At 48.4% G+C, this 19556-nt stretch overlaps 1 protein-coding gene and 1 long non-coding RNA gene across 3 annotated transcripts in view; one reads left to right on the top strand and one right to left on the bottom strand.

Annotated features, from left to right (window-relative positions):
- Positions 1 to 19556, top strand: part of LOC310711683 — a 30215-nt gene that overhangs the window by 5800 nt on the left and 4859 nt on the right. The gene's annotated exons all lie outside the window — the stretch shown is intronic.
- SNAI3 (snail family transcriptional repressor 3) lies at positions 536 to 9119 on the bottom strand. 2 transcript variants are annotated; one of them, XR_014528549.1, is made up of 4 exons: positions 8985 to 9119; positions 5653 to 6285; positions 831 to 2551; positions 536 to 791 (listed from the first exon to the last, which is right to left on the bottom strand). XR_014528549.1 is itself a non-coding variant. In XM_083513790.1 (3 exons), exons 1-3 carry the CDS (start codon positions 9061 to 9063, stop codon positions 2367 to 2369), a joined length of 897 nt encoding a protein of 298 aa, XP_083369916.1. In that variant the 5' UTR covers positions 9064 to 9101; the 3' UTR covers positions 536 to 2366. The 2 variants fall into 2 exon arrangements, 1 of the variants encoding a protein (XP_083369916.1); XM_083513790.1 differs by having other exon boundaries at positions 536 to 2551; positions 8985 to 9101.

Genomic DNA, 19556 nt, shown 5'->3' with positions numbered 1-19556 from the left:
GACATCATTGCTCCAGCGAGCCTCTCCTTCCTCTTAATAGCCCATTCTCGGGAGAGAGAAAGAGATGCTCAAATAGAAAAGAAAAGACGCAGACCACTGGGAAGACATGAGCAATGGATGCGAGGATGCATGAAAGAATGAACTTTGCCTGGGAACACAGAAAGCTGCCTTATACAGACTCGGGCCACTGGCCCAACTAGCTCAGTATTGTCTACACTGACAGGCAGCTGCTCGCCAAGGCTTCAGAAAGCTGGATGATGTGTGGATGGTCCAGTATAAGCCATTGATCAATGCATCAATGACATATTGCAAAAAACAACACCACCAGTCTGGAGGGGTCCACAGTTGAGTCTTTCAACAATGTGGATGCTAAAGCCGTAGAAGGCTTGGGCATTTATTAGTCTCATGAGAATAGGGGTGTAGCAAGTCATGTCCCCTTTCTCATTGGTGAAATAGTGGAAGGTGTAAGAAGAGCATTCCTGATTAGCAGCACAATAATAAGGAACACATTCAATGAAAAATGGTGTCACTGAAATTATTTGGAATAGTTTTATTGGGCTTTCTTGGGGAGGTGGGGGTGTCATGAGGCGCTCTCCAAACCCAAAGGAACAACAAAAAATGTACAGAAAACAGAGAGAAACAGCAGCAGTTTTTTTTACTTTTAGCAATGCCAAGTCACTGTTCTGTAGCTCCCCTCCTCCACAACCCCACCCCAAAGGTTCAAGGAAGGTGAATCTCTATGAGGCTAATCCAGAATTCTTTGCTCTGCCTCCTTGGGAGCAGGGGATAGTCTCTTTTTACCGCAGAGTCGCAGTTAGGAAGGGTGGTACAGGCCTTGCTTTTGGTAATGTACACATGAACACAAGGGACACCCTTGCTACTGTCTCCCCTGTTGCATCACCCCTTCAACAGCAGGCAGAACATAAGAAGAGCCTGCTGGATCAGGCCAGTGGCCCATCTAGGTCAGCATCCTGTCCTCACAGTGGCCAACCAGATGTCTGTGGGAAGCAGGACCTGAGCTGAAGAGAGCACTTCCCTTCCTGTGGTTTCCAGCAACTGGTATTCAGAAGCAACACTGCCTCCAGCTGTGCAGTTTAAGCAGGAGGTTAAAGTGCATTAAGGAGTTATTAAGCTGAGGGGAAAGCAGTAAGAGAATGTGGCTTGCAGAGATAAAAGGAATGAAGTGTAGCCAATCATGTTTTACTCAGCGCTGACCCACTGAAAGTAACAAATCTAGGATAGTCATGCCCATTAATTTAAATGAGTCTACCCAGTATGATCAATACTGGATACAACCCAGTAGCTTGGAAAACAACAACCAACAAATTTCCTCACGGGAACAGATTTAAATGGGTGGTGTTGAGGATCTGCCAAGCCCAGGTGGATTATTCTTTACAAAAGCTTCAGTGTTCGTGGAAACCCACTCAAGCTTAAAAGGGAAAGCTGGGCAGAGGAAGGAAGAGGAGCTGTAAATTGCGGCAGCTGAAGGTCACTCCAGGCCTCCGTACTCCCAGGAAACACTGATTGGTATGACGTCCCTGGAAACAGACCTTGGATCAGATGAGCAGGAGTCACAGCAGATCTCCCACCACAGGCGCTTGAGAAGCCATCACTATTTAGCCATTGCAGCTGGGGAGGCCCAGTCTGGCATCATTCCCTGCTCTCTTTTGGAAATTTGGGAGACCAGAAGGCAAGCTTCTGGAAACGGGAAGGTCCTCACAAAGCAACTGCGGTGGGGAGCTGGAAGAATGCAGGACACCCCGATAACAGTCATCCAAGAATGGGGAGCTTAAAATCCCTTTCATGCAAAAGACCCAAAAGTGGACTCAGGCAGAGGATCTCTTGTCCTGGGTTTTCTCCTGAGACCATCCCAGAGAGCAATGCAGAAATTGAGAGGCCACCTCAACTCCCTAGTGACCAAGCAGGCTAGCAGCTAAGGGGATGCACCACCAGCATGCAAATGACACCATTTGGATGGATCAACGACAGCACAATAGGAGGCAGAGACACATTTGCAGAAGAACTCCAGGGGATTTAACACCAGCCTAATATGGAGGCCCCTTTGCTGTTTTTTTTCAAAACACACAAGAGGAATGGGGCCATATACCTTTCTGTTTCCTAAACTGAGATGCACCTAGATCTTGCTGCAACCAAGAGGTCAAGCCACACACTCTTTGGTGTGGTGGGTACCACCCAGTTGCAGAATCTGAATCAGAAGAAGAGGAAAACACACCCAACTTCTGCTGCAGGACGCGACTCCAGGCTCCACTGCTGCAGATCTTCAGTAGTCCGGGGCTCTCCTCCTAACCTCCACAAGTGGTCTCAGGTTACGTTTTCCAGGTAGCCAGCCAAGCTCAGCATGGCTCTCAGGTTGCAGCAGGGCAGCAGGCCGTCTCCTCATGCCTCAGGAGCAGGGACATCCGGGAGAAGGTCTTCAGGCAGGTGTGGCACTGGTATTTCTTGATGTCGGAATGGGTCTGCAGGTGGGCGCGGAGGTTGGAGCGGTCGGCAAAGGCTCGGCTGCAGTGCGAACAGGCGTAGGGCTTTTCACCTGGAAAGGGAGGCCAGAAAGAAAGACAGATGAGCAGGCAATGCCAGGGCTGTTGTAAGACCTTGAACCTGGTTTGGTAGTAGATGGGCAGCCAGTGAAGATGCTGTAGCAACAGTCACATGTTGTCATCTAGATGCCCCACCTGGCCAGCACATTCTGCACCAGAGCTGGAGCTTCCAAACCAGGTCCAAGGGCAGCCCCCCCCCCCAGTACATTGCAGTAGTCCAGCTGGCCCAGCCAGCTTCATGGCTGAGTGGGGATTCAAACTCTGATCTCCCAGGTCCTAGTCCAATGCTCTAACCATTACACCACACTGGCTGTACCCAAGGATGGAGAACCTGTGGCCCTCCCATCATTTTATTTATTTCAACCATGGGTAGGCAAACTAAGGCCCAGGGGCCAGATCCGGCCCAATCACTTTCTAAACCCGGCCTGTGGACGGTCCAGGAATCAGCATGTTTTTACATGAGTAGAATGTGTCCTTTTATTTAAAATGCATCTCTGGGTTATTTGTGGGGCATAGGAATTTGTTCACCCCCCCCCCCCACAAAATGTAGTCCAGCCCCCCACAAGGCCTGAGGGACAGTAGACCGGCCCCCTGCTGAAAAAGTTTGCTGACCCCTGATTTAGACCATTTCTATACCACTTTAGTACGGGAAACTAGAGCAGTAAATGTTACAAAAATACACAATATAACCATCTATCTATCTATCTATCTATCTATCTATCTATCTATCTATCTATCTATCTAATCTCTCTCCCTCTCCCTTTTCCTTCTGGCACAATCTCCTCAATGAAAACCTCGCAGCCTCCTGGCTCTCACCTGGGACTCCACCCATCCACCCTGGCTCTTACCAAGGGCTCAAACAAACTCACAGATCACTCCCCTCCAAAATCGGACAACCAAGAGGGTTCCTGGAACCTGCTGACCTCACCCTCATGTCTCACCCTTGGTTTGCATCTATGGGCTTGACAGAGCTTCCTCAGACTGCCTCTCATTCAGCACTCAATCAGCTGCATGGCTCATATCCAGCCCCAAAGCTTAGCAGCCTTTGTGAGTTTTCCAGGGGTCCCAAGGATGGCAGCTAGGGTATCCACTAACTGTTCTTTCTCAGGCCACTGCACAGCTCTCCTGTTCCATCATCCCCAACCATTGGCCATGATGGCTGGGGCTGATGGGAGTTGGAGTCTAACAATATCTGGAAGCCACTGGGCCTCCCATTCCTGATATAAAACAAAGATGGGCTTGACACAGTGACTTTCTCTCACAATAAACTTTATTTTATTATAAATTTTTGATTGAAAACACATTGCTAAACTGCTTACTATTTAAAAAAAAACCCAAACAGCTTACAAAAACCCAGACATAAAAACAGTATCATAAAAACAGAGATTAAAAAAACAAATGAAGCAGAAATCTAATAATAGCAGGGGTCCAATCTCACGGGGCCAGGAAAAGTCTTTACATATTTATTTTTACAATTATGTTCCACCTTCCTTCATCCAGTGAGCTCAGGTTGACATACATAGGTCTCCTTTTCCTCCTCATTTTATCCTCAAAAGAACCACCCTGTGAGGGGGCTTAGGCTGAGAGACAGTGACTGGCCCAAGGTCACCCAGTGAGCTTCATAGCTGAGTGGGGATTTGAACCCTGGTCTCCCAGGTCTTAGCCCAACACTCTAACCACTACGCCACACTGGCTCACAGCTGTTCAGTCGTAGCTTGTGCCGTGAACAACTTCAGTGGCAATGCCCTACACTGGAGTTATTCATGCAAGTCTGACGCAGTATTTACATAAAAACATCTGACGGGCTCAGCTGGATTGGAATGAGGTTCCCTCCAGCATAACAGTTCTCAGCTGCTCTTGGGTGACCTTTCCCCTTTATACACTTCTGCCCAGTGAATCATAAAAAGTGCCCTGCTGGATCAGAGCAAAGAACCCTCCAGCCTAACAGTCTGTTCCCAGAAGTAGCCAGCCAGGTAGTGGAGGGACAAAGCAAGTCCTGGTAGCAACAGCTTGCAGTTGCGGTTTGTTCCCCCAGCAACTGGTATTCAGAGGTACACTGCCTCTGGAGGGGGAGGTTCAATTTAACAGGAATTTTCAAAAACAGTGAGGCAAAGGCTCTTGTACGTGTTTCTTTGTATAGCAAATTCCACTTGCACACTGAGAAAATAGGTGGACAATGCTATGAAAAAGAACACCCCGAGTTATCCATCCCAATTAAGTCAGAGCTTAATTAAGGTTGAGGTTCACTCCAGCTTCGGCCCAGAACCCATTTACAAATCCAGAGTTGAGCGCTGGTTCAGGTGACTTAACAAGATGAGTGCCTCTCTGAACATGCGCAGAGTGCATTTCAGGAGAAGGCTGGTGGAATGGTTAGAATCTCAGACCCGGACAAGGGAGACCTAGTGAAGCTCATTGGGTGAGCTTGGGTCACTGACCAACTCACTCTTGCCTTCCATATAGGGTTACTGGGAGGATAAAATTTGGAATTGGGTGGCCTATATACAGTGCCAACCAACTTGGATCCTACAACAGGCAGGTGAGGCTGCCCGGTTGGCATTGACCCATGACAGGGTCTTTTCAGTGATGGTTCCCTAGTTGTAGAATGCCCTCCCTAGTAAAGTACGGCTGTCTCCATCATTACTAACTTCAGGAAGAATTTGAAAACATACCAAGGCATTTGCAGGCTGAAAAATAGTATTCCTGGCAACCTTGTGATCGTTGGATAGAATAATGTCTTTAACGGCAATTGCTTTTGGAAAATGCTTTTAACTGAAACTGTTTTTAATTTTAATTGTTTTCAAAATGTTTCAACTGTTTTAGAATCTTTCTGCTTTGTTTTTAAATAGTGTACCTGCATGCTGCCCTAGGGTCCTTGGGGAGGAATTACATTCAATAAATAATGAATAGCAAGTAGAAGAAATAAATAGAACCTCCTTGCACCAACATCAGAGGCAACATTTATCACAGCAGAGTGTGAGGGCCCAACAGTTCCCCCCAGCCACACCAAAATGCAAGTGTTCTCCAAACCTCCCCCCACCTTTCTCTCCCTTCTTTTCCATGCACATTTGCCCCCTTCCTCAAGGTTGCCCCCTACCTGTGTGTGTCCGGATATGCCCCTGCAGCAGCCAGGGCCGGGAGAAGGCTTTACCACAGATCTTGCACATACAAGGCAGCGTGTGGGTGCGGATGTGCATCTTGAGGGCGCCCAGGCTGGCGTACTCCTTGTCGCAGTGCTTGCAGTTGAAATACTTCCTTGCCGTGGTTGCCTGCAGCTTGCAGCGCTGCTGCCTGTGTCGGGCCAGGCCTGAGAAGGTGCTGTAGGCCTTGCGGCAGTCCGGACACTCAAACGTCTCCAGGGGGTCAGCAGCTATGCCTTGTGGCCCCTGCAGTTTGTCTCCATTTCCCTCTGCTGGGCTGCCCAGGTTGGGAGTCCTCCTTTGGAACAGGCTGAATGCCAACGGGAGATTGAGGTTGTTCTGGTTATCACGCAGAGGGGTGGCAGAGCCCCAGCTTCCTCCAGGGCTGCTCCCAGAACCCACTTGGGAGCTCGATGTGGGCTCCCCTTTGGCTTCACTGCTCTGTGGGAGAGGCGGGGACAGGCAGGCAATGGCAGAATTGTGGTCCCAGAGGCTACCAGCTTCATAGGGGGCTGCCGGACAAGGCGTGCCATCTTGACTGAGGATAGGGAATGCTGCCCCTCTCCAGGAGTGGCACAATCCACTGGATTCTGGGGGGAGACACACAAAACAAGTAAATAAAAAGCAGCCATTGTTCCTCAGAAACCAGACAACATGCCTACCCTTCATATTTTGGAAAATTGTTCATTCCCTGTGTCTGAAGCCCGGTTCAGATGCCCACCAGAGAAGGATGTCAGGCTGGCAAACAGGCAGGCATGAAATGTTAGGCAGGCTCCATACCTGGAACTTTTCAAACAGGCCTCTTTGTATCTTGGCTTACAGAAATTAATTGTGTTGTTGGATCCGACTTCGTGGCCTGGCCCTTGTGATTGTATCATTCTGTGTCGTTGCTGTTGGATCGCTAGTTTTTAATAATTTGCAATTGTTTTATTGAGATTCTTTTAGAAAATATAATCTACTGTATTTTTGTTCCTGAAGGGTGATATAGAAAAAGAAGTAAATAAAATAGTTGGTTTTAACAAAGAAGCATAAGAATATAAGAAGAGCCTGCAGGATCAGGCCAATGGTCCATCTAGTCCAGCATCCTGTTCCCACAGTGGCCACCCAGATGCCTCCATGAAGCCCCTCAGCAGGATCCAAGCACAAGAGCCTTCTCCACTCCTGTGGCTTCCAGTAGCTGGCATTCAGAAACTTTGCTGCTTCCAATTGTGGAGGCAGAGGATAGTCATCATGGCTGGTAGCCATTGATAGCCTTTCCTTCCTCCATTAATTTGTCTAATCCTGTTTTAAAGCTGTCTAGGTTGTTGCCCATCACTGCCTCTTGTGGTAGTGAGTTCCATAGTTTAATTAAACTCCTTTCCAGTATTATAAACAGTTGCATAGAAGTCTCTCCTCGAGGCTGCCTCACTCAAACATTTTGCATTATGCACTCAAAACACTGCAATATGCACATGCGGTGTACACACAGTTCCAGTAAAACACGCGTCATACGGGTGCAAACACCGCAGAAACACAATTTGCCCACAGTGCCATGTATCAAGCACTGGAATCAGTACACCAGACCCCAAGGTAACCTGGAAGCATTATTTTTAACAAATAAAACATATAATAGAATGCATTCAGAGAGATGCTACCTGTTGCAACCATGTTGCCATAGTGGTTAACTTAATAAGTTTCATTTTGCAAAATGAGCTTCCAAGAAGTGTGTAAGGGGGTGGGGGATCCACATTTGAGCCTTGCGTTGAAGTGCCAAGACGCTCACGAGATTATTATTGAGCTCACCCTTATGAATACCATAAAGCAAATACTATCCTGTCCCAAAGAGGCAACACTTGGCATTTTTAAAATATCTGCATGCCACCTCCTAATCTTGGCATTCTTTATCTGTGTACAAAAGGGTTCAATGCAAGGGTAGAGGGACCCTGGCTACCTAACCTGGAAAAGTTGCTGTTTGAGTGAAATCTGCCCTCCAGGCCCCCTTTTACACATCACACTTTACCACAAGGAGGACCCTGGGAACAGCCCCCACCTCACCCCATGACAGCACAGCAGGTTTTTCACACCAATGCTGTGACATGTTGCCCAACCTTTCCATGCGTCTTATTTATGCACAATACAGAACGTTCAGTTGCCAATAGATGCCACTAGCTGTGTGGAAACTTTTGACACCACGTAGCCAACTACACCACACGCCCAGGGAAGCTATTTTGATGTGACAAAGGTACAGGATAAATGACTCCGAAACTCACCAAGTAGACATTCTCGTATAATCATGTACTGAAGTGTGTCTGGCAGCGAGAAGGAAAACCTCCTTTTGCCCTGGCATCCACTCTATGGATTTCTGGGGCTGGGCAAATATTAGGCACTCCCCACCCATTTTCTTTTAAAAATAATCTTAGCAGTTTAACAGTATTTACAGCAGAAACACTTTTTAGTGTCCTGGGGTTAACATATTCTCTCCACTGTTGGCTTTAATTTCGTAGATTTAGATTCCTCTTTCTGAATTTAAATGTTGCATTTATTCAGGCTTTCTTGTTGAGTGAGGTCTGGCTGTTGATATTTGGCCTACGATGTTACATTCGTATTATTTTTAAAACTGTATATTTTCCCTCCAAGCTGCCTATGGGCATTTTCCATTCTACAAGGAATAACGGCAATTGCATACATAGAAATGTGAGATAGAATGGAGAAATAATCGCTGCTAGATTAACTTCATTTTTTTTTTAAAAAGCAACCCTAATGTATTTATTATACAGTACTTGAGAACTCAGATGGGGTGGGTGAGGGGAAATAAACCCCTTTTAAAAACCGCGCGCGGGCCCCCTCCCCAACACGTTAAGAAAAAAGCAGCCGGGTAAAAACGAAGGCCACAGTCTGAAACACACTTACTAGAGAGTCAAAGGAACTTACTTTGTGCTGCAAATTAGTTTCCTATTTCCAAGCGCACTTTAAGCAGCAAAAAGGACTCTAAAAACCAGTCCCCATCACGCAACCTAGGCGGGCGTAATTGGGACAAAGCCCCTGCGGAGCTGCCTTCTGAGTAAACAAGCGCAAGAGCGCGCCGCTCGGAGTTTGAAGCGCAAAAGGAAGCCGGTCGGAGATAAAAATGTGGAGAGGGAAGGGAGACAGCCCACTCCATAGACAGGGGGTCGGGGCAAGGAAAAGCGCTCGAGGAGAGCTGCGAGAAGGGAAAGCTGGAAGGACCCGTCGTGGGCAGCGCGCTCACTGCCGCTTAGCTTTCCAAAGCGCGCCGTGCGCCCTGGGCGCAAACCATTTCGCCCTTCCTTACCTTGGCGGCGCGTCTCCAGCTGGCCGTAGTTGGGGACGCGAGTGCTGGAGGGCTTCTTGACCAAGAAGGAGCGCGGCATGGCGAGCGGAGAGTCCCGGCGGAGCGAGCCGACCGGGCAGGTGCAATAAACCCGCGGGCTCATTAGCATGGGCTTCCCGCCGAGCCAACCGCCGGCCGAGGGGCCGTCCTTGGCCGCCTCCGTCGGGGCCGCCCTCCCCGCGGCAGGTGCAAAGCCCAAGGGGCGGCCGCGACCACGACGCCGGGGAAGCCCCGCGGCGGGCTCGCTCGGGGCAGAGGAGGGGATCACCTTGAATCCTCCCGCTAGCTTCCAAGGTTAAGGTGTCCAAACTCCGGCTAGGCGAGGACAGCTTCTCCCGCCACCCCTCGCTTAAATGAAAAGCACGTCGGCCCCTTGGTCCCTACACGGTACGGTGCAGTCAGGGCAGTAGTCCAGGGCTCGCTCAGCACAGCAGCGGGGCTTTATCTGCCACGTCTGAAGTAGAGCCCTGCTGGGTCAGAGCAAAAGCCCATCCAGGCTTTCACAAGCCTAGGCGACAACCAGGAGCCCACAAACAGGGCAGGAGGGCAAGAAGAGTCTCTCCAAATTACCCCAGCAATGGTTATTCAGAGGCACAAGAATACAGTATAGGCTACGTGTACCAGAGCATTGGCTCGGTATTGTCTACACCATGGGTAGGCAACCTAAGGCCCCCGGGGCCGGATGCAGTCCGGGAATCAGCGTGATTTTACATGAGTAGAATGTGTCCTTTTATTTAAAATGCACCTCTGGGTTATTTGAGGGGCATAGGAATTCCTTCATCTCCCCCCCCTCATATAGTCCGGCCCACCACATGGTCTGAGGGACGGTGGGCCGGCCCACAGCTGGAAAAGATTGCTGACCCCTGGTCTACACTGACTGGCAACGGCTTCCCAGGTTGTCAAGCAAGGAATTTTTTCTAGCCCTACCTGGAGATTCTGGAGAGGGGATTGAACCAGGGACCATCTGCCAGCAAAGCAGATACTCTAGCCATTGAACCACAGCCCTTCACAAAGCAGGCAAGAGGGGTTTTGTTTCCCAAAGCAGCTGCCGTTGTCTGTGCACTTATCCCACTTGAGTGAGTAGATTTATTTTGGGGAAAGGGGCAGGGGCGCCGACTTATAAAAAATATTGGGGGGGCCCATACCGGGGTCCTGCCGCTGGTTCGCTCGGGTAGCCGGGAGAACGCAGTTCGAGGTGGCGGTGTTGGGGAGAGACCCTCGCTCAGGGCGCCACTAGACTTGGCGGCCAGCAGCCTATCTGGGGGGTTTTGGAGCGTATTTCGGTGGAGCGATTGGGGAGGAGGGGGCTTGTTGCCGGATTCTTCAGCTGAGCCGGAGATCCGCTGCTGGGGGTCCCTGGGCCGAGTTGTGAGCACGGCCTGCTGAAGGGAGATCCAGCTGATTGCGCGACGGGGACGGCCGGGGCTCTCCGGCTAGGGCGCGCGGCTGGCTGGCTGGCGAGGGAGCAAGTGGGGAGGAGGCGGGGGTCCTCACTCTCTTAGGAAACGTACCCGCGCGCCCGATTGCCACGAAGTCCGAAGGGTGCGTGTGTGGAATTAAAAAGCAAAAACGAGATACGGGCAGGGCAGGCAAAGAGTTTTCTGCAAGAGGATGGAGGGCAGGTTGAAGAGAAAATCACTCAGGATGAGACAGTCAAATCAGCCATGATAAAATGGGCTCAGGATATTGGGTATAACATCATGTTTGAGGACTGGGAAAGGTTATGGACCACCGGAATGAAATTCACGGCATGTAATGCCTTGAAGGAAAATATTATGAAAATGATTTATAGGTGGTACATGACCCCAGTCAAGCTTGCAAAAATATATCACCTGTCTGATAATAAATGTTGGAAATGTAAGGAGGCTGAAGGGACATTCTTTCACCTCTGGTGGACTTGTCCAAAAGTGAAGGCCTTCTGGGAAATGATCTATAATGAGTTAAAAAAGGTATTTAAGTATACCTTTCCCAAGAAACCAGAGGCCTTCCTCTTGGGCATTGTTGGCCAGAAAGTGTTAAAGAAGGATAGAACTTTCTTTATGTATGCAACTACAGCAGCAAGAATACTTATCGCAAAATATTGGAAGACACAAGATTTGCCCACACTGGAAGAGTGGCAGACGCAATTGATGGACTACATGGAACTGGCTGAAATGACTGGCAGAATCCGAGATTTGGGAGAAGAAACAACGGAAGAGGACTGGAAAAAATTTAAGGACTATTTACAAAAACAATATAAGTTGTATGAATGTTAAAAATTTACATGATTCGGAAACTATAGCTTCAGCAATTAGATTTGGGAAACAGGAAATTATATTTTATGTAAGAAAAGGTCAAAATCTAAGGTAATACTATGTTTAATTTAAGATATAAGTAACTGATGAAAAGTATGTTAAATTTAGAGGTATAGTATTTGAAAAGTACAAAATAAGGTACGAAACAAGGTAATAATTTGCTGATATCTTTATTATAAAGAATGCAGGGTAAGGGAGATGCGAGGAAGTCCAGTTAGTTATATAAAAAATGTGTTGAATGGTTGGTTTTCTTTTCTTCTTTTTCTTTTTTTCTTTTTCTTGTTCTTTTACTTTTTTCTTCAGTGTATGTTTCTAACTTTGTATTTGAAAACTTAATAAAATATTTATATATATAAAAAAGAGAGAAAATCCTTTCGCTTTTCTGGGGCGCAGGGAAGTCTCAGAGCCGGAGGTTGGGGAAGGGACCCCCTTTGCTCTGCCCTCTTCTCCGTCTTAGATTTGCATGGGGGTCCCCGCCCGAGCTTGCCTGGCCACCGGGCCACACAAGGGCCGCGCTCTACGCGGCGCACCTTGCTAGCCGCGCAGCTGTCCTCTGCGGCTGCGGAGCGGCCCTGCGCCAAGCGGGCGACGTCGCGGGCGGGGAAGGCGTCGCTTTCTTTCCTGATCCTGCATCCTCCCAGTCTTCCAGCCCTTTTTGGGGTTGGAAGCTCGTCTCGTTCGCCCTTCTCCTTTCTTCACCCTGCGCGCAATTTTCCTCCCTCGTCTCCCTCCCCATTTCTCCTTCCTGACTGACTGACTGACTGACTGACTGACGGGCTTGGGCTCGGGCTCAGGCTCAGGCTCGGGCTCGGGCTCCGGGTCGGGCTCGGGCTCGGGCTCCGGGTCGGGCTCGGGCTCCGGGTCGGGCTCGGGGTCGGGCTCCGGATCGGGCTCAGGCTCAGGCTCGGGCTCGGGCAGCCACAGCGTCGGCGGTGCACGGGCGCCGTATAAAAGCCGCGGACGCGCCCACCGCCGCCCGAGATTATTGGGGGGGCTGAGCCCCCCCAAACGAATTTTTGAGGGGGCTCGGGCCCCCTCAAGCCCCATGGAGTCGGCGCCTATGGAAAGGGGCAGGTTTTGTGTGGATTCGAAAATCTGCAGAGTCTATTTGAATGCTGACAAAAGTGTCAGCAGGATAAAAGAAGTGTGCATATGGCACAAGAAGCAAGCAAGACCTCTCTCAAAAGACTCCCAGGGCCCTTTTGGAGGTGTGGCCATGCTAGCTGGGGGTGAGGAGAGTTGTCCTCCAAACAGTGGAGGGCACCAGGTTCTAGAAGGCTGGTCTTATATCTGTCTATGCAGGCGTAGATACATCTGCCAGCTGAGGACATCATTAATGCAGCGAACAAAAGTGACCACTCTTCCATAATGAAACTGGTGTGTTTTTAAGATGCCACAATGTTCCTTTTGAATTTTGCTACAACAGACTAGCAGAGTCTCACCCTTCTGGGCACATCTCTTCTGAGGACAGGGAATGAGCCAGGTGCAGTTTGGAGGTGCCTGCCCTGCCCCACTCACACTTCATTCCTGTTCACTCCAAACAGCCACATCCCATCTCCCTACAGCAGCAGTGGGAAGCGAATGTGGCCCTACAGAGCTTTCCGTCTAGCCTTCTGAAGTCATGCCCCTCACTGGCCCAGGTTCACATCCTGCTTAAGTGTTTTTGCCTGTCTGGAATGTGCCCTTGAACTTGGATCAGGCCCCTTGCTTGTCAGGATGGACAGAAATGTGTGTAGAAATGGTACACTGCACATGCTCAGAGGCTACACATAATCTTTTTTGGGCTGCATGCTGGCTCAAGCTAAGCCCTGAACACTCTTAATTTTTCAGGGATGGTGATCAATTCTCCTCTCCTGCCTCCTTGGGCTTTAGCTTGTAAAATGCAGACCCAATCTTGGCCGAGTCAGATGGAGGCCTTCTTTCTACCCTGGGCCTGCTTATCCTCTGTCACCACCTCCCCACCCCACCCCCTGCCCCATTGCTTCACTGGGAGATCTCTGGGGCTTAGGAGATATTTGCAAACCCCTTTGAAGCATGGCAGTGGGATGGGGGTGAGATAAGCATTATCGGGAAGAGCTCAGCCCCATAAACTTACTCACCTGGCCATTGTGTCTCAGAATTCCTCCTCCTGCAGTTTGCTTGCTGGAGGATCAGTTGAGAAAACAGACAATTATGTGATCTTGCTCCTTCTTGACTGCCTTCTGCTACTGGTTTTCCCAGGCAGGCTGGGGCAGGGGAAGAGAGCTTTGTTTTTCATTTCAAATATATGCCAAAGGCCAGTGGTTAATTTTTAGGAGCAGAGGAAATGGGCCTATATCAAGTCAGACCATCAGGACAATTTACCCCAGCCTTTGGTGGGATTTAGTTGGCCTTATTAAGATCCTTAGGTTATGAATGGCTGTATTCTGCTTTCTTCTTTATGAGGATTTTTTTAGAAATGTCAATCAGTTTGTTTTGGATGTCAGTTTCATAATGTTTAACATAATGTGTTGCATTGATGCCTTAAGAGGATCTTTGTGAACCAGCCTGGGATCTGTTTTAATGAAGGGCAGTTTGCAAGTTCCATAAGTGAATTAATATAATGTTCGCTGACCGGCAGCAGTAGCCCTCCAGGGTTTCATAGAATCATAGTATTGTAGTGCTGGAAGGACCACGAGGGTCATCTAGTCCAACCCCCTGCAATGCAGAAAACTTTTACCCAACATGGGGCTCAAACCCACAACCCTGAGATTAAGAGTCTCATGCTCTACTAGCTCAGACAGAGCTGGGAATGCAGGGGATTGAACCTGGTACCTTCTGCATGCAAAGCACGTGCTCTAATCTACTGGACTATGGCCCCTCCAAACACCTTTTTAAAAGGTGCAGGTGCACCTTTTTAAAAGGTGGAAGCAGTGCTGCGATTATGGAGGGGACAGAGGGGGACAGTCTCCATTGCCTTTTTGTGATGTCTGCTTTAACTCTTGCTTGGAAAAAGCTACAGAGTGACATGATTTTCTAGATCCATTTCAGTCTGGGTTCAGGGCCGGTTTTGGCACAGAAGCTGCTTTGGTTGCCCTGTATGATGACGCATGTCAGGAGAGAGCTAGGGGAAATGTGCCCCTGTTAATTCTCTTTGGCCTCTCAGAGGCTTCAGATACCATCAACCAAGATATCCTTCTGGATTGGCTTCTTTTTGTTTTATTCTGTATTTTGTGTTCTCATTTTGTATTTTTATGTTGTGAACTGCCCTGTGATTTTCAGACTAAGGGTGGTATACAAAATAAGAAAGTAAGTAAGTAAGATATTGCTAAAACTGGAGGGAGTCAGGAAGTAGGGTATCGGGGTTTCATTGAAGACACCTGCCTTCCCACCCCCTCCCCAGAAGAAGAAGAAGAGTTTGGATTTGATATCCCACTTTATCACTACCCTAAGGAGTCTCAAAGCAGTTAACATTCTCCTTTCCCTTCCTCCCCCACAACAAACACTCTGTGAGGTGAGTGGGGCTGAGAGACTTCAAAGAAGTGTGACTAGCCCAAGGTCACCCAGCAGCTACATGTGGAGGAGCAGAGACGCGAACCCGGTTCCCCAGATTGCAAGACTACCGCTCTTAACCACTACACCACACTGGCTCTCTTTGAAGCACTGCCCAGTTGCCTACCCCTTGCTACAGGGATGCTTGAGAACAGATGGGAAATAGCAAGGGTGAAGACACCCTGCTTCAGAGTCCTTTGACAAAGGAAGCCTTCCTTCTTCTGCAGTCCTATTAGAAGGGCCATAGCTCAGTGATAGAGCAGCTGCTTTGCATGCAGAACATCCTAGGTTCAATCCCTAGCACAGGCATAGGCAAACTTGGTCCTCCAGATGTTTTGGGACTACAACTCCCACCATCCCTGACCACTGGTCCTGTTAGGTAGAGATGACGGGAGTTGTAGTCCCAAAACGTCAGGAGGGCCGAGTTTGCCTATGCCTGCCCTAGAAAATTTGGGGAGCTGCTGCCAGCCAGTGCAGGCAATACTAAGTGTGGGTTTGACTTCACTTGAGGCAGCTTCCTCTGTTCCTGTGAAGGCAGCGATTGTCATACATAGCAAACGTAATGAGCAATTGGTGCCATCTGCCTACGGCCAGGAGTTTCTGTCAAGAAGCTTTGAATACCACTCTAGCAATGTGTTAAGCAGGTTCTAGCGAAGTTTCCTCCTCATTTAGCAAAGGCCACTTGCTGCCTTTTAACATTGTCCTCCTAGGTTCCTTTTAGCACCCAGCTACGGAGCCCCAGGCTGCCTGCGCTGACCCCTCTGACATCAGAGCAACGGAGCGGTGGCAGGCAGAGGAAGCATGACACCTCTTTTTGCCCAGGTCCCCAACCACATCAGAAAAGCCCACTAGCCACTTCCTGCCAGACAACGCGTGCAGCCTACACGACCTGTAAAGGTGCTAGTGCCACATTCGAACATTTGGTTCTTAAAGGCGTCATGGCATTTTCTCACTTTGATGACACTGTTACATTTCTAGAGTTTTGCTCCGTGAAGAGGCGGTATAAAGACAAAAGAATCTGCCTTGCAGGCACCTGCCAAAAGGTCTCATCTATGTCTAGCCCAAAGTGAGATGACTAAAGTTTTTGCTGGCAAATTCAATTCAGAGCAGACTCAATCAAGAGTGGGGTTATCTTTCTCCCATCAGAAAAGGACTGTCCCCATTTCTGCGTTAATGCAATCATTTCTTGCTTGGCGGATTCATCGCCAACGCCTACTGTTAAAAAAGGTCTGGTTTTTTCTTGTGTGTGTTTGTGCTCTGCAGGGAAATGTGACAGTTCCATATTCCTACCTTTAGCATTCCACCCCCCACCCCGGCCCTTCAGCTTCCATTGCCTGCAACTCATTTTCTCTGAATCGGTGTGTGTGTGTAATGGTTTGTGCATCTAGCACAAAGATGTCTGCAGGAAACCCTTAAGCAGGATCCCAACACAAGAGTACTTGCCCTGTGGTTTCCAGCAATGGATATTCAGAAGCATTACTGCCTCCGACCAACCATGGTGGCACAGCATAGTCATATTGGCTAGAAGCCATTGACAGCCTTAAACTCCACGAATTTGCCTAATCCTCTTTTTAAAGCCATTCAGGTTGGTGGCCATCACTGCTTCCTGTGGCAGTGAGTTCCATAGTTTAACTATGTGCGGTGTGAAGAAGCACTTTTTAAATCTGTCCTAATCTTCTAGTGGGTTAAACCACAGAGCCTAGGACTTGCCGATCCGAAGGTCGGCGGTTCGAATCCCCATGACGGGGTGAGCTCCCGTTGCTCAGTCCCTGCTCCTGCCAACCTAGCAGTTTGAAAGCACGTCAAAGTGCAAGTAGATAAATAGGGACCGCTCCGGTGGGAAGGTAAACGGCGTTTCCATGTGCTGCTCTGGTTTGCCAGAAGCGGCTTAGTCATGCTGGCCACATGACCCGGAAGCTGTACGCTGGCTCCCTCGGCCAATAAGGCGAGATGAGCGGCACAACCCCAGAGTCGGTCACGACTGGACCTAATGGTCAGGGGTCCCTTTACCTTTACCTTTAATCTTTTAGCATTTAATTTCATTGAATGACCATGAGTTCTACTGTTGTGAGACCACTTTCTCCATGCCATGCATAATTTTAAACTCTTTGATCATGGCACTGCAAGTCCCATCACCATCCCTGGCCATTGGCCATGCTGGCTGGGGCAGATGGGAGTTGTTGTCCAACAACATCTGGAGGTCCACAGATGTTCCCCCACCCCTGCTTTATGATGCCACCATAAAGCGGTGAGCCTTTAAGGAGTCCAAAGACTCATTTCTTGTGTTGATTCTCTTATGCAGTCACCACTCCTTAACTGACCAAACAGCAAAGCCTTCCCCATTCTCCCTCCTCCATCCAGACCCAGTGACCAGCAGGAAATGACTGCTTGTACCAAAGTCACTCAGAACAAATATTGGCTCAGACGCAAGAGATGGGGAAAAGCTGTTCTCAGAAGGGTCATCTCCTGGGTGTCGAACAGCAAGCCTGAGAAGCAGATCTAAGGTGGGGGGATAAAGAAAGGGTGTATGGGGAAGAACAAAGGCCACACTCTCTGACCTGAGTTGACAATAATGAGGAGAGTGCTCTGTACATGCTTGGAGGTGCTGCCATGTTAATGTAGGAACAAAACAAAAAATGTTGCTTTATACAAGATCTGTCCTATTTATACATCTGCCTAGTCTCCAGTGGTTCCTTGGGGTCTCAAGCAGCTCCTTCCATCCCCACATCACCTGTCAGTGGATCCTTTGATCTCAGAGATGAGGAGCCTGTGACACTCATTTTCCCTATTTTTTAAAATAGATTTTTATTGCAGTTTCAGAAATTATATACAAAAGAAAAACAAACAAAACACAGACAAAAAAGAACAAGTATAATTTCAATCCCTTATTTTCTTATGCCTTACTTCGCTGACCTCCTCCTACCTCCCCTTTCTGTATTCCAATTTCAAAATATTTATTCAGCAAGTCCTCTCCCTTAATTTCATTTAGTTTTAACCTTTCTTTTTTTTTAACTTGAACATTATTGCTATAAACCATCTAGCTTCTAAGCCGTCATCGTTCTAACATTCATTAATTTTGCAGTGTTTCTCATCCCTTTCTTCAGTTTATTTTTGATAACCTTATCTTCATTTAGTTTAGTTCATTTACAAAATCCAGTTTTACCTTATCCAAACTTAATCATCGAACTTATACATCAGTTCTTATTCTTAAACCATTTTTTCTAAGGCCGACCAAGGTTCCCTTCCACGAATTTCCCAATTTACATAACAATGATAAGAAAAAATAAAAGCAACAAAATAAATTGTAATTATGAACCCTTTGGAATCCCAAACTCCACCCCCCCTTTCCCGGTTTCAGTCCCCAAAAATGTCCATCAGTCTTAATCTACTATCAGCCTGGAGATCTCACGTCCGAGGCGCTTGATTGTCTCTCAGTTCCTCTCTGCCGGTCTTTTTGATAGAGCTTGATACTAAACACCAAATCTTGGAGAAGCTCCGGCCCAACAGGATCTATGCTTTTCCCAGCTAGGCCTCCATACTTAAAGGTAGAGCCTATGGGGTGTTCCATTTCTTGTTTCTTGCTCCTTTCCCACTCATTTTCCCTATTAGCCATGCCAGCAGCAGGAGCTCATGGGAATTTGGAGCCCAACAAGATCTGAGTGTGTGTAGATGTTCCTAATCTGTTTGGAAATAGCAAAGTGAGGCAGTACGCTTCTTCGATGGCATGATTGTCCCTTCCTAAACATCCCGGCATGGAGACCTGAAAAAGGGCTCTTTAGAAATAGGGACAATAGCCATACAGACATTTCTTTGCCTTCTATTCCAATCCTCAGTAGCTACTTCACCTTGCTGAACTCTGCCCAGAAGTAGTCAGGGTGCTGCTGGACTGTGTTATACTTACTGGGGTGGGGAAAGCGATAAGAAGTTTGCTTGATGCAAAGTTGTCCAAGCAGAGCCTCTGGTGCCAGTCAGTGTAGACAACAGTGATTGCCAATGGACTTTTTCACTGGAGATGCTGGGGATGGAACTAGGGGCTCCCTGCATGCAAAGCAGCTGATGCTCCCTCCCATGAGATACAGGCCCTCCTCTGTGCTTCTGTGACACTGGGAGTTCAATGGCACATCCTTGGTATGGCATATACTGAACTTTCCAATCCCCCCCCCCCAGCTGGTTTGGACTACAGCCTCTATCAGCCCCAAGCAGCACAGCCAATGGGCGCTGTTGTCCAAACCAAATAGAGGGCATCAGGCTGCGGAAGGCTGTTGAATGTTAAATAAGCATTTACAGTGTGTTTCCAAAGGACTTCATATAGATCAGGGGTGGGAGATGTTTGTCTCTCCAGGTGTTGCTGAACAGCCGCTTCCGTCAGGCACGGGCAGCATGGTCAATGACTAGGGATGATAGTTGTTCAGCCACCTGTGGAGGGGCAAAGGTTCCCCACACATTACCTAGCTGTAATCCTTACTCCACCCTTGTAAGGTAGGCCATAAAACATGGGGGAGGCCAAGGCTACCTACAAAGCATTCATGGCAGAAGTCACATTTGAAGTGAGGAATGGCTGGCTTGTAGCTCAGTTGCTTAGGCTGCAATCCTGTACACATGGAAGCCCCAGTGGGTCTTACTGTTAAAGTACGCATAAAATTGCATCAGTCGCTATGTGGCACCAGCTGTCCAGCATTGGCATTAGTCCATACAGCTCTACAGGTGTTCCAAGTTGGCAGTGTTAGGT

This window comes from Podarcis liolepis, assembly GCF_965112155.1.
Source record: "Podarcis liolepis genome assembly, chromosome: 7".
NCBI classification, from domain to species: Eukaryota; Metazoa; Chordata; class Lepidosauria; order Squamata; family Lacertidae; genus Podarcis; species Podarcis liolepis.
This window is presented reverse-complemented; position numbering and strand designations above follow the sequence as displayed.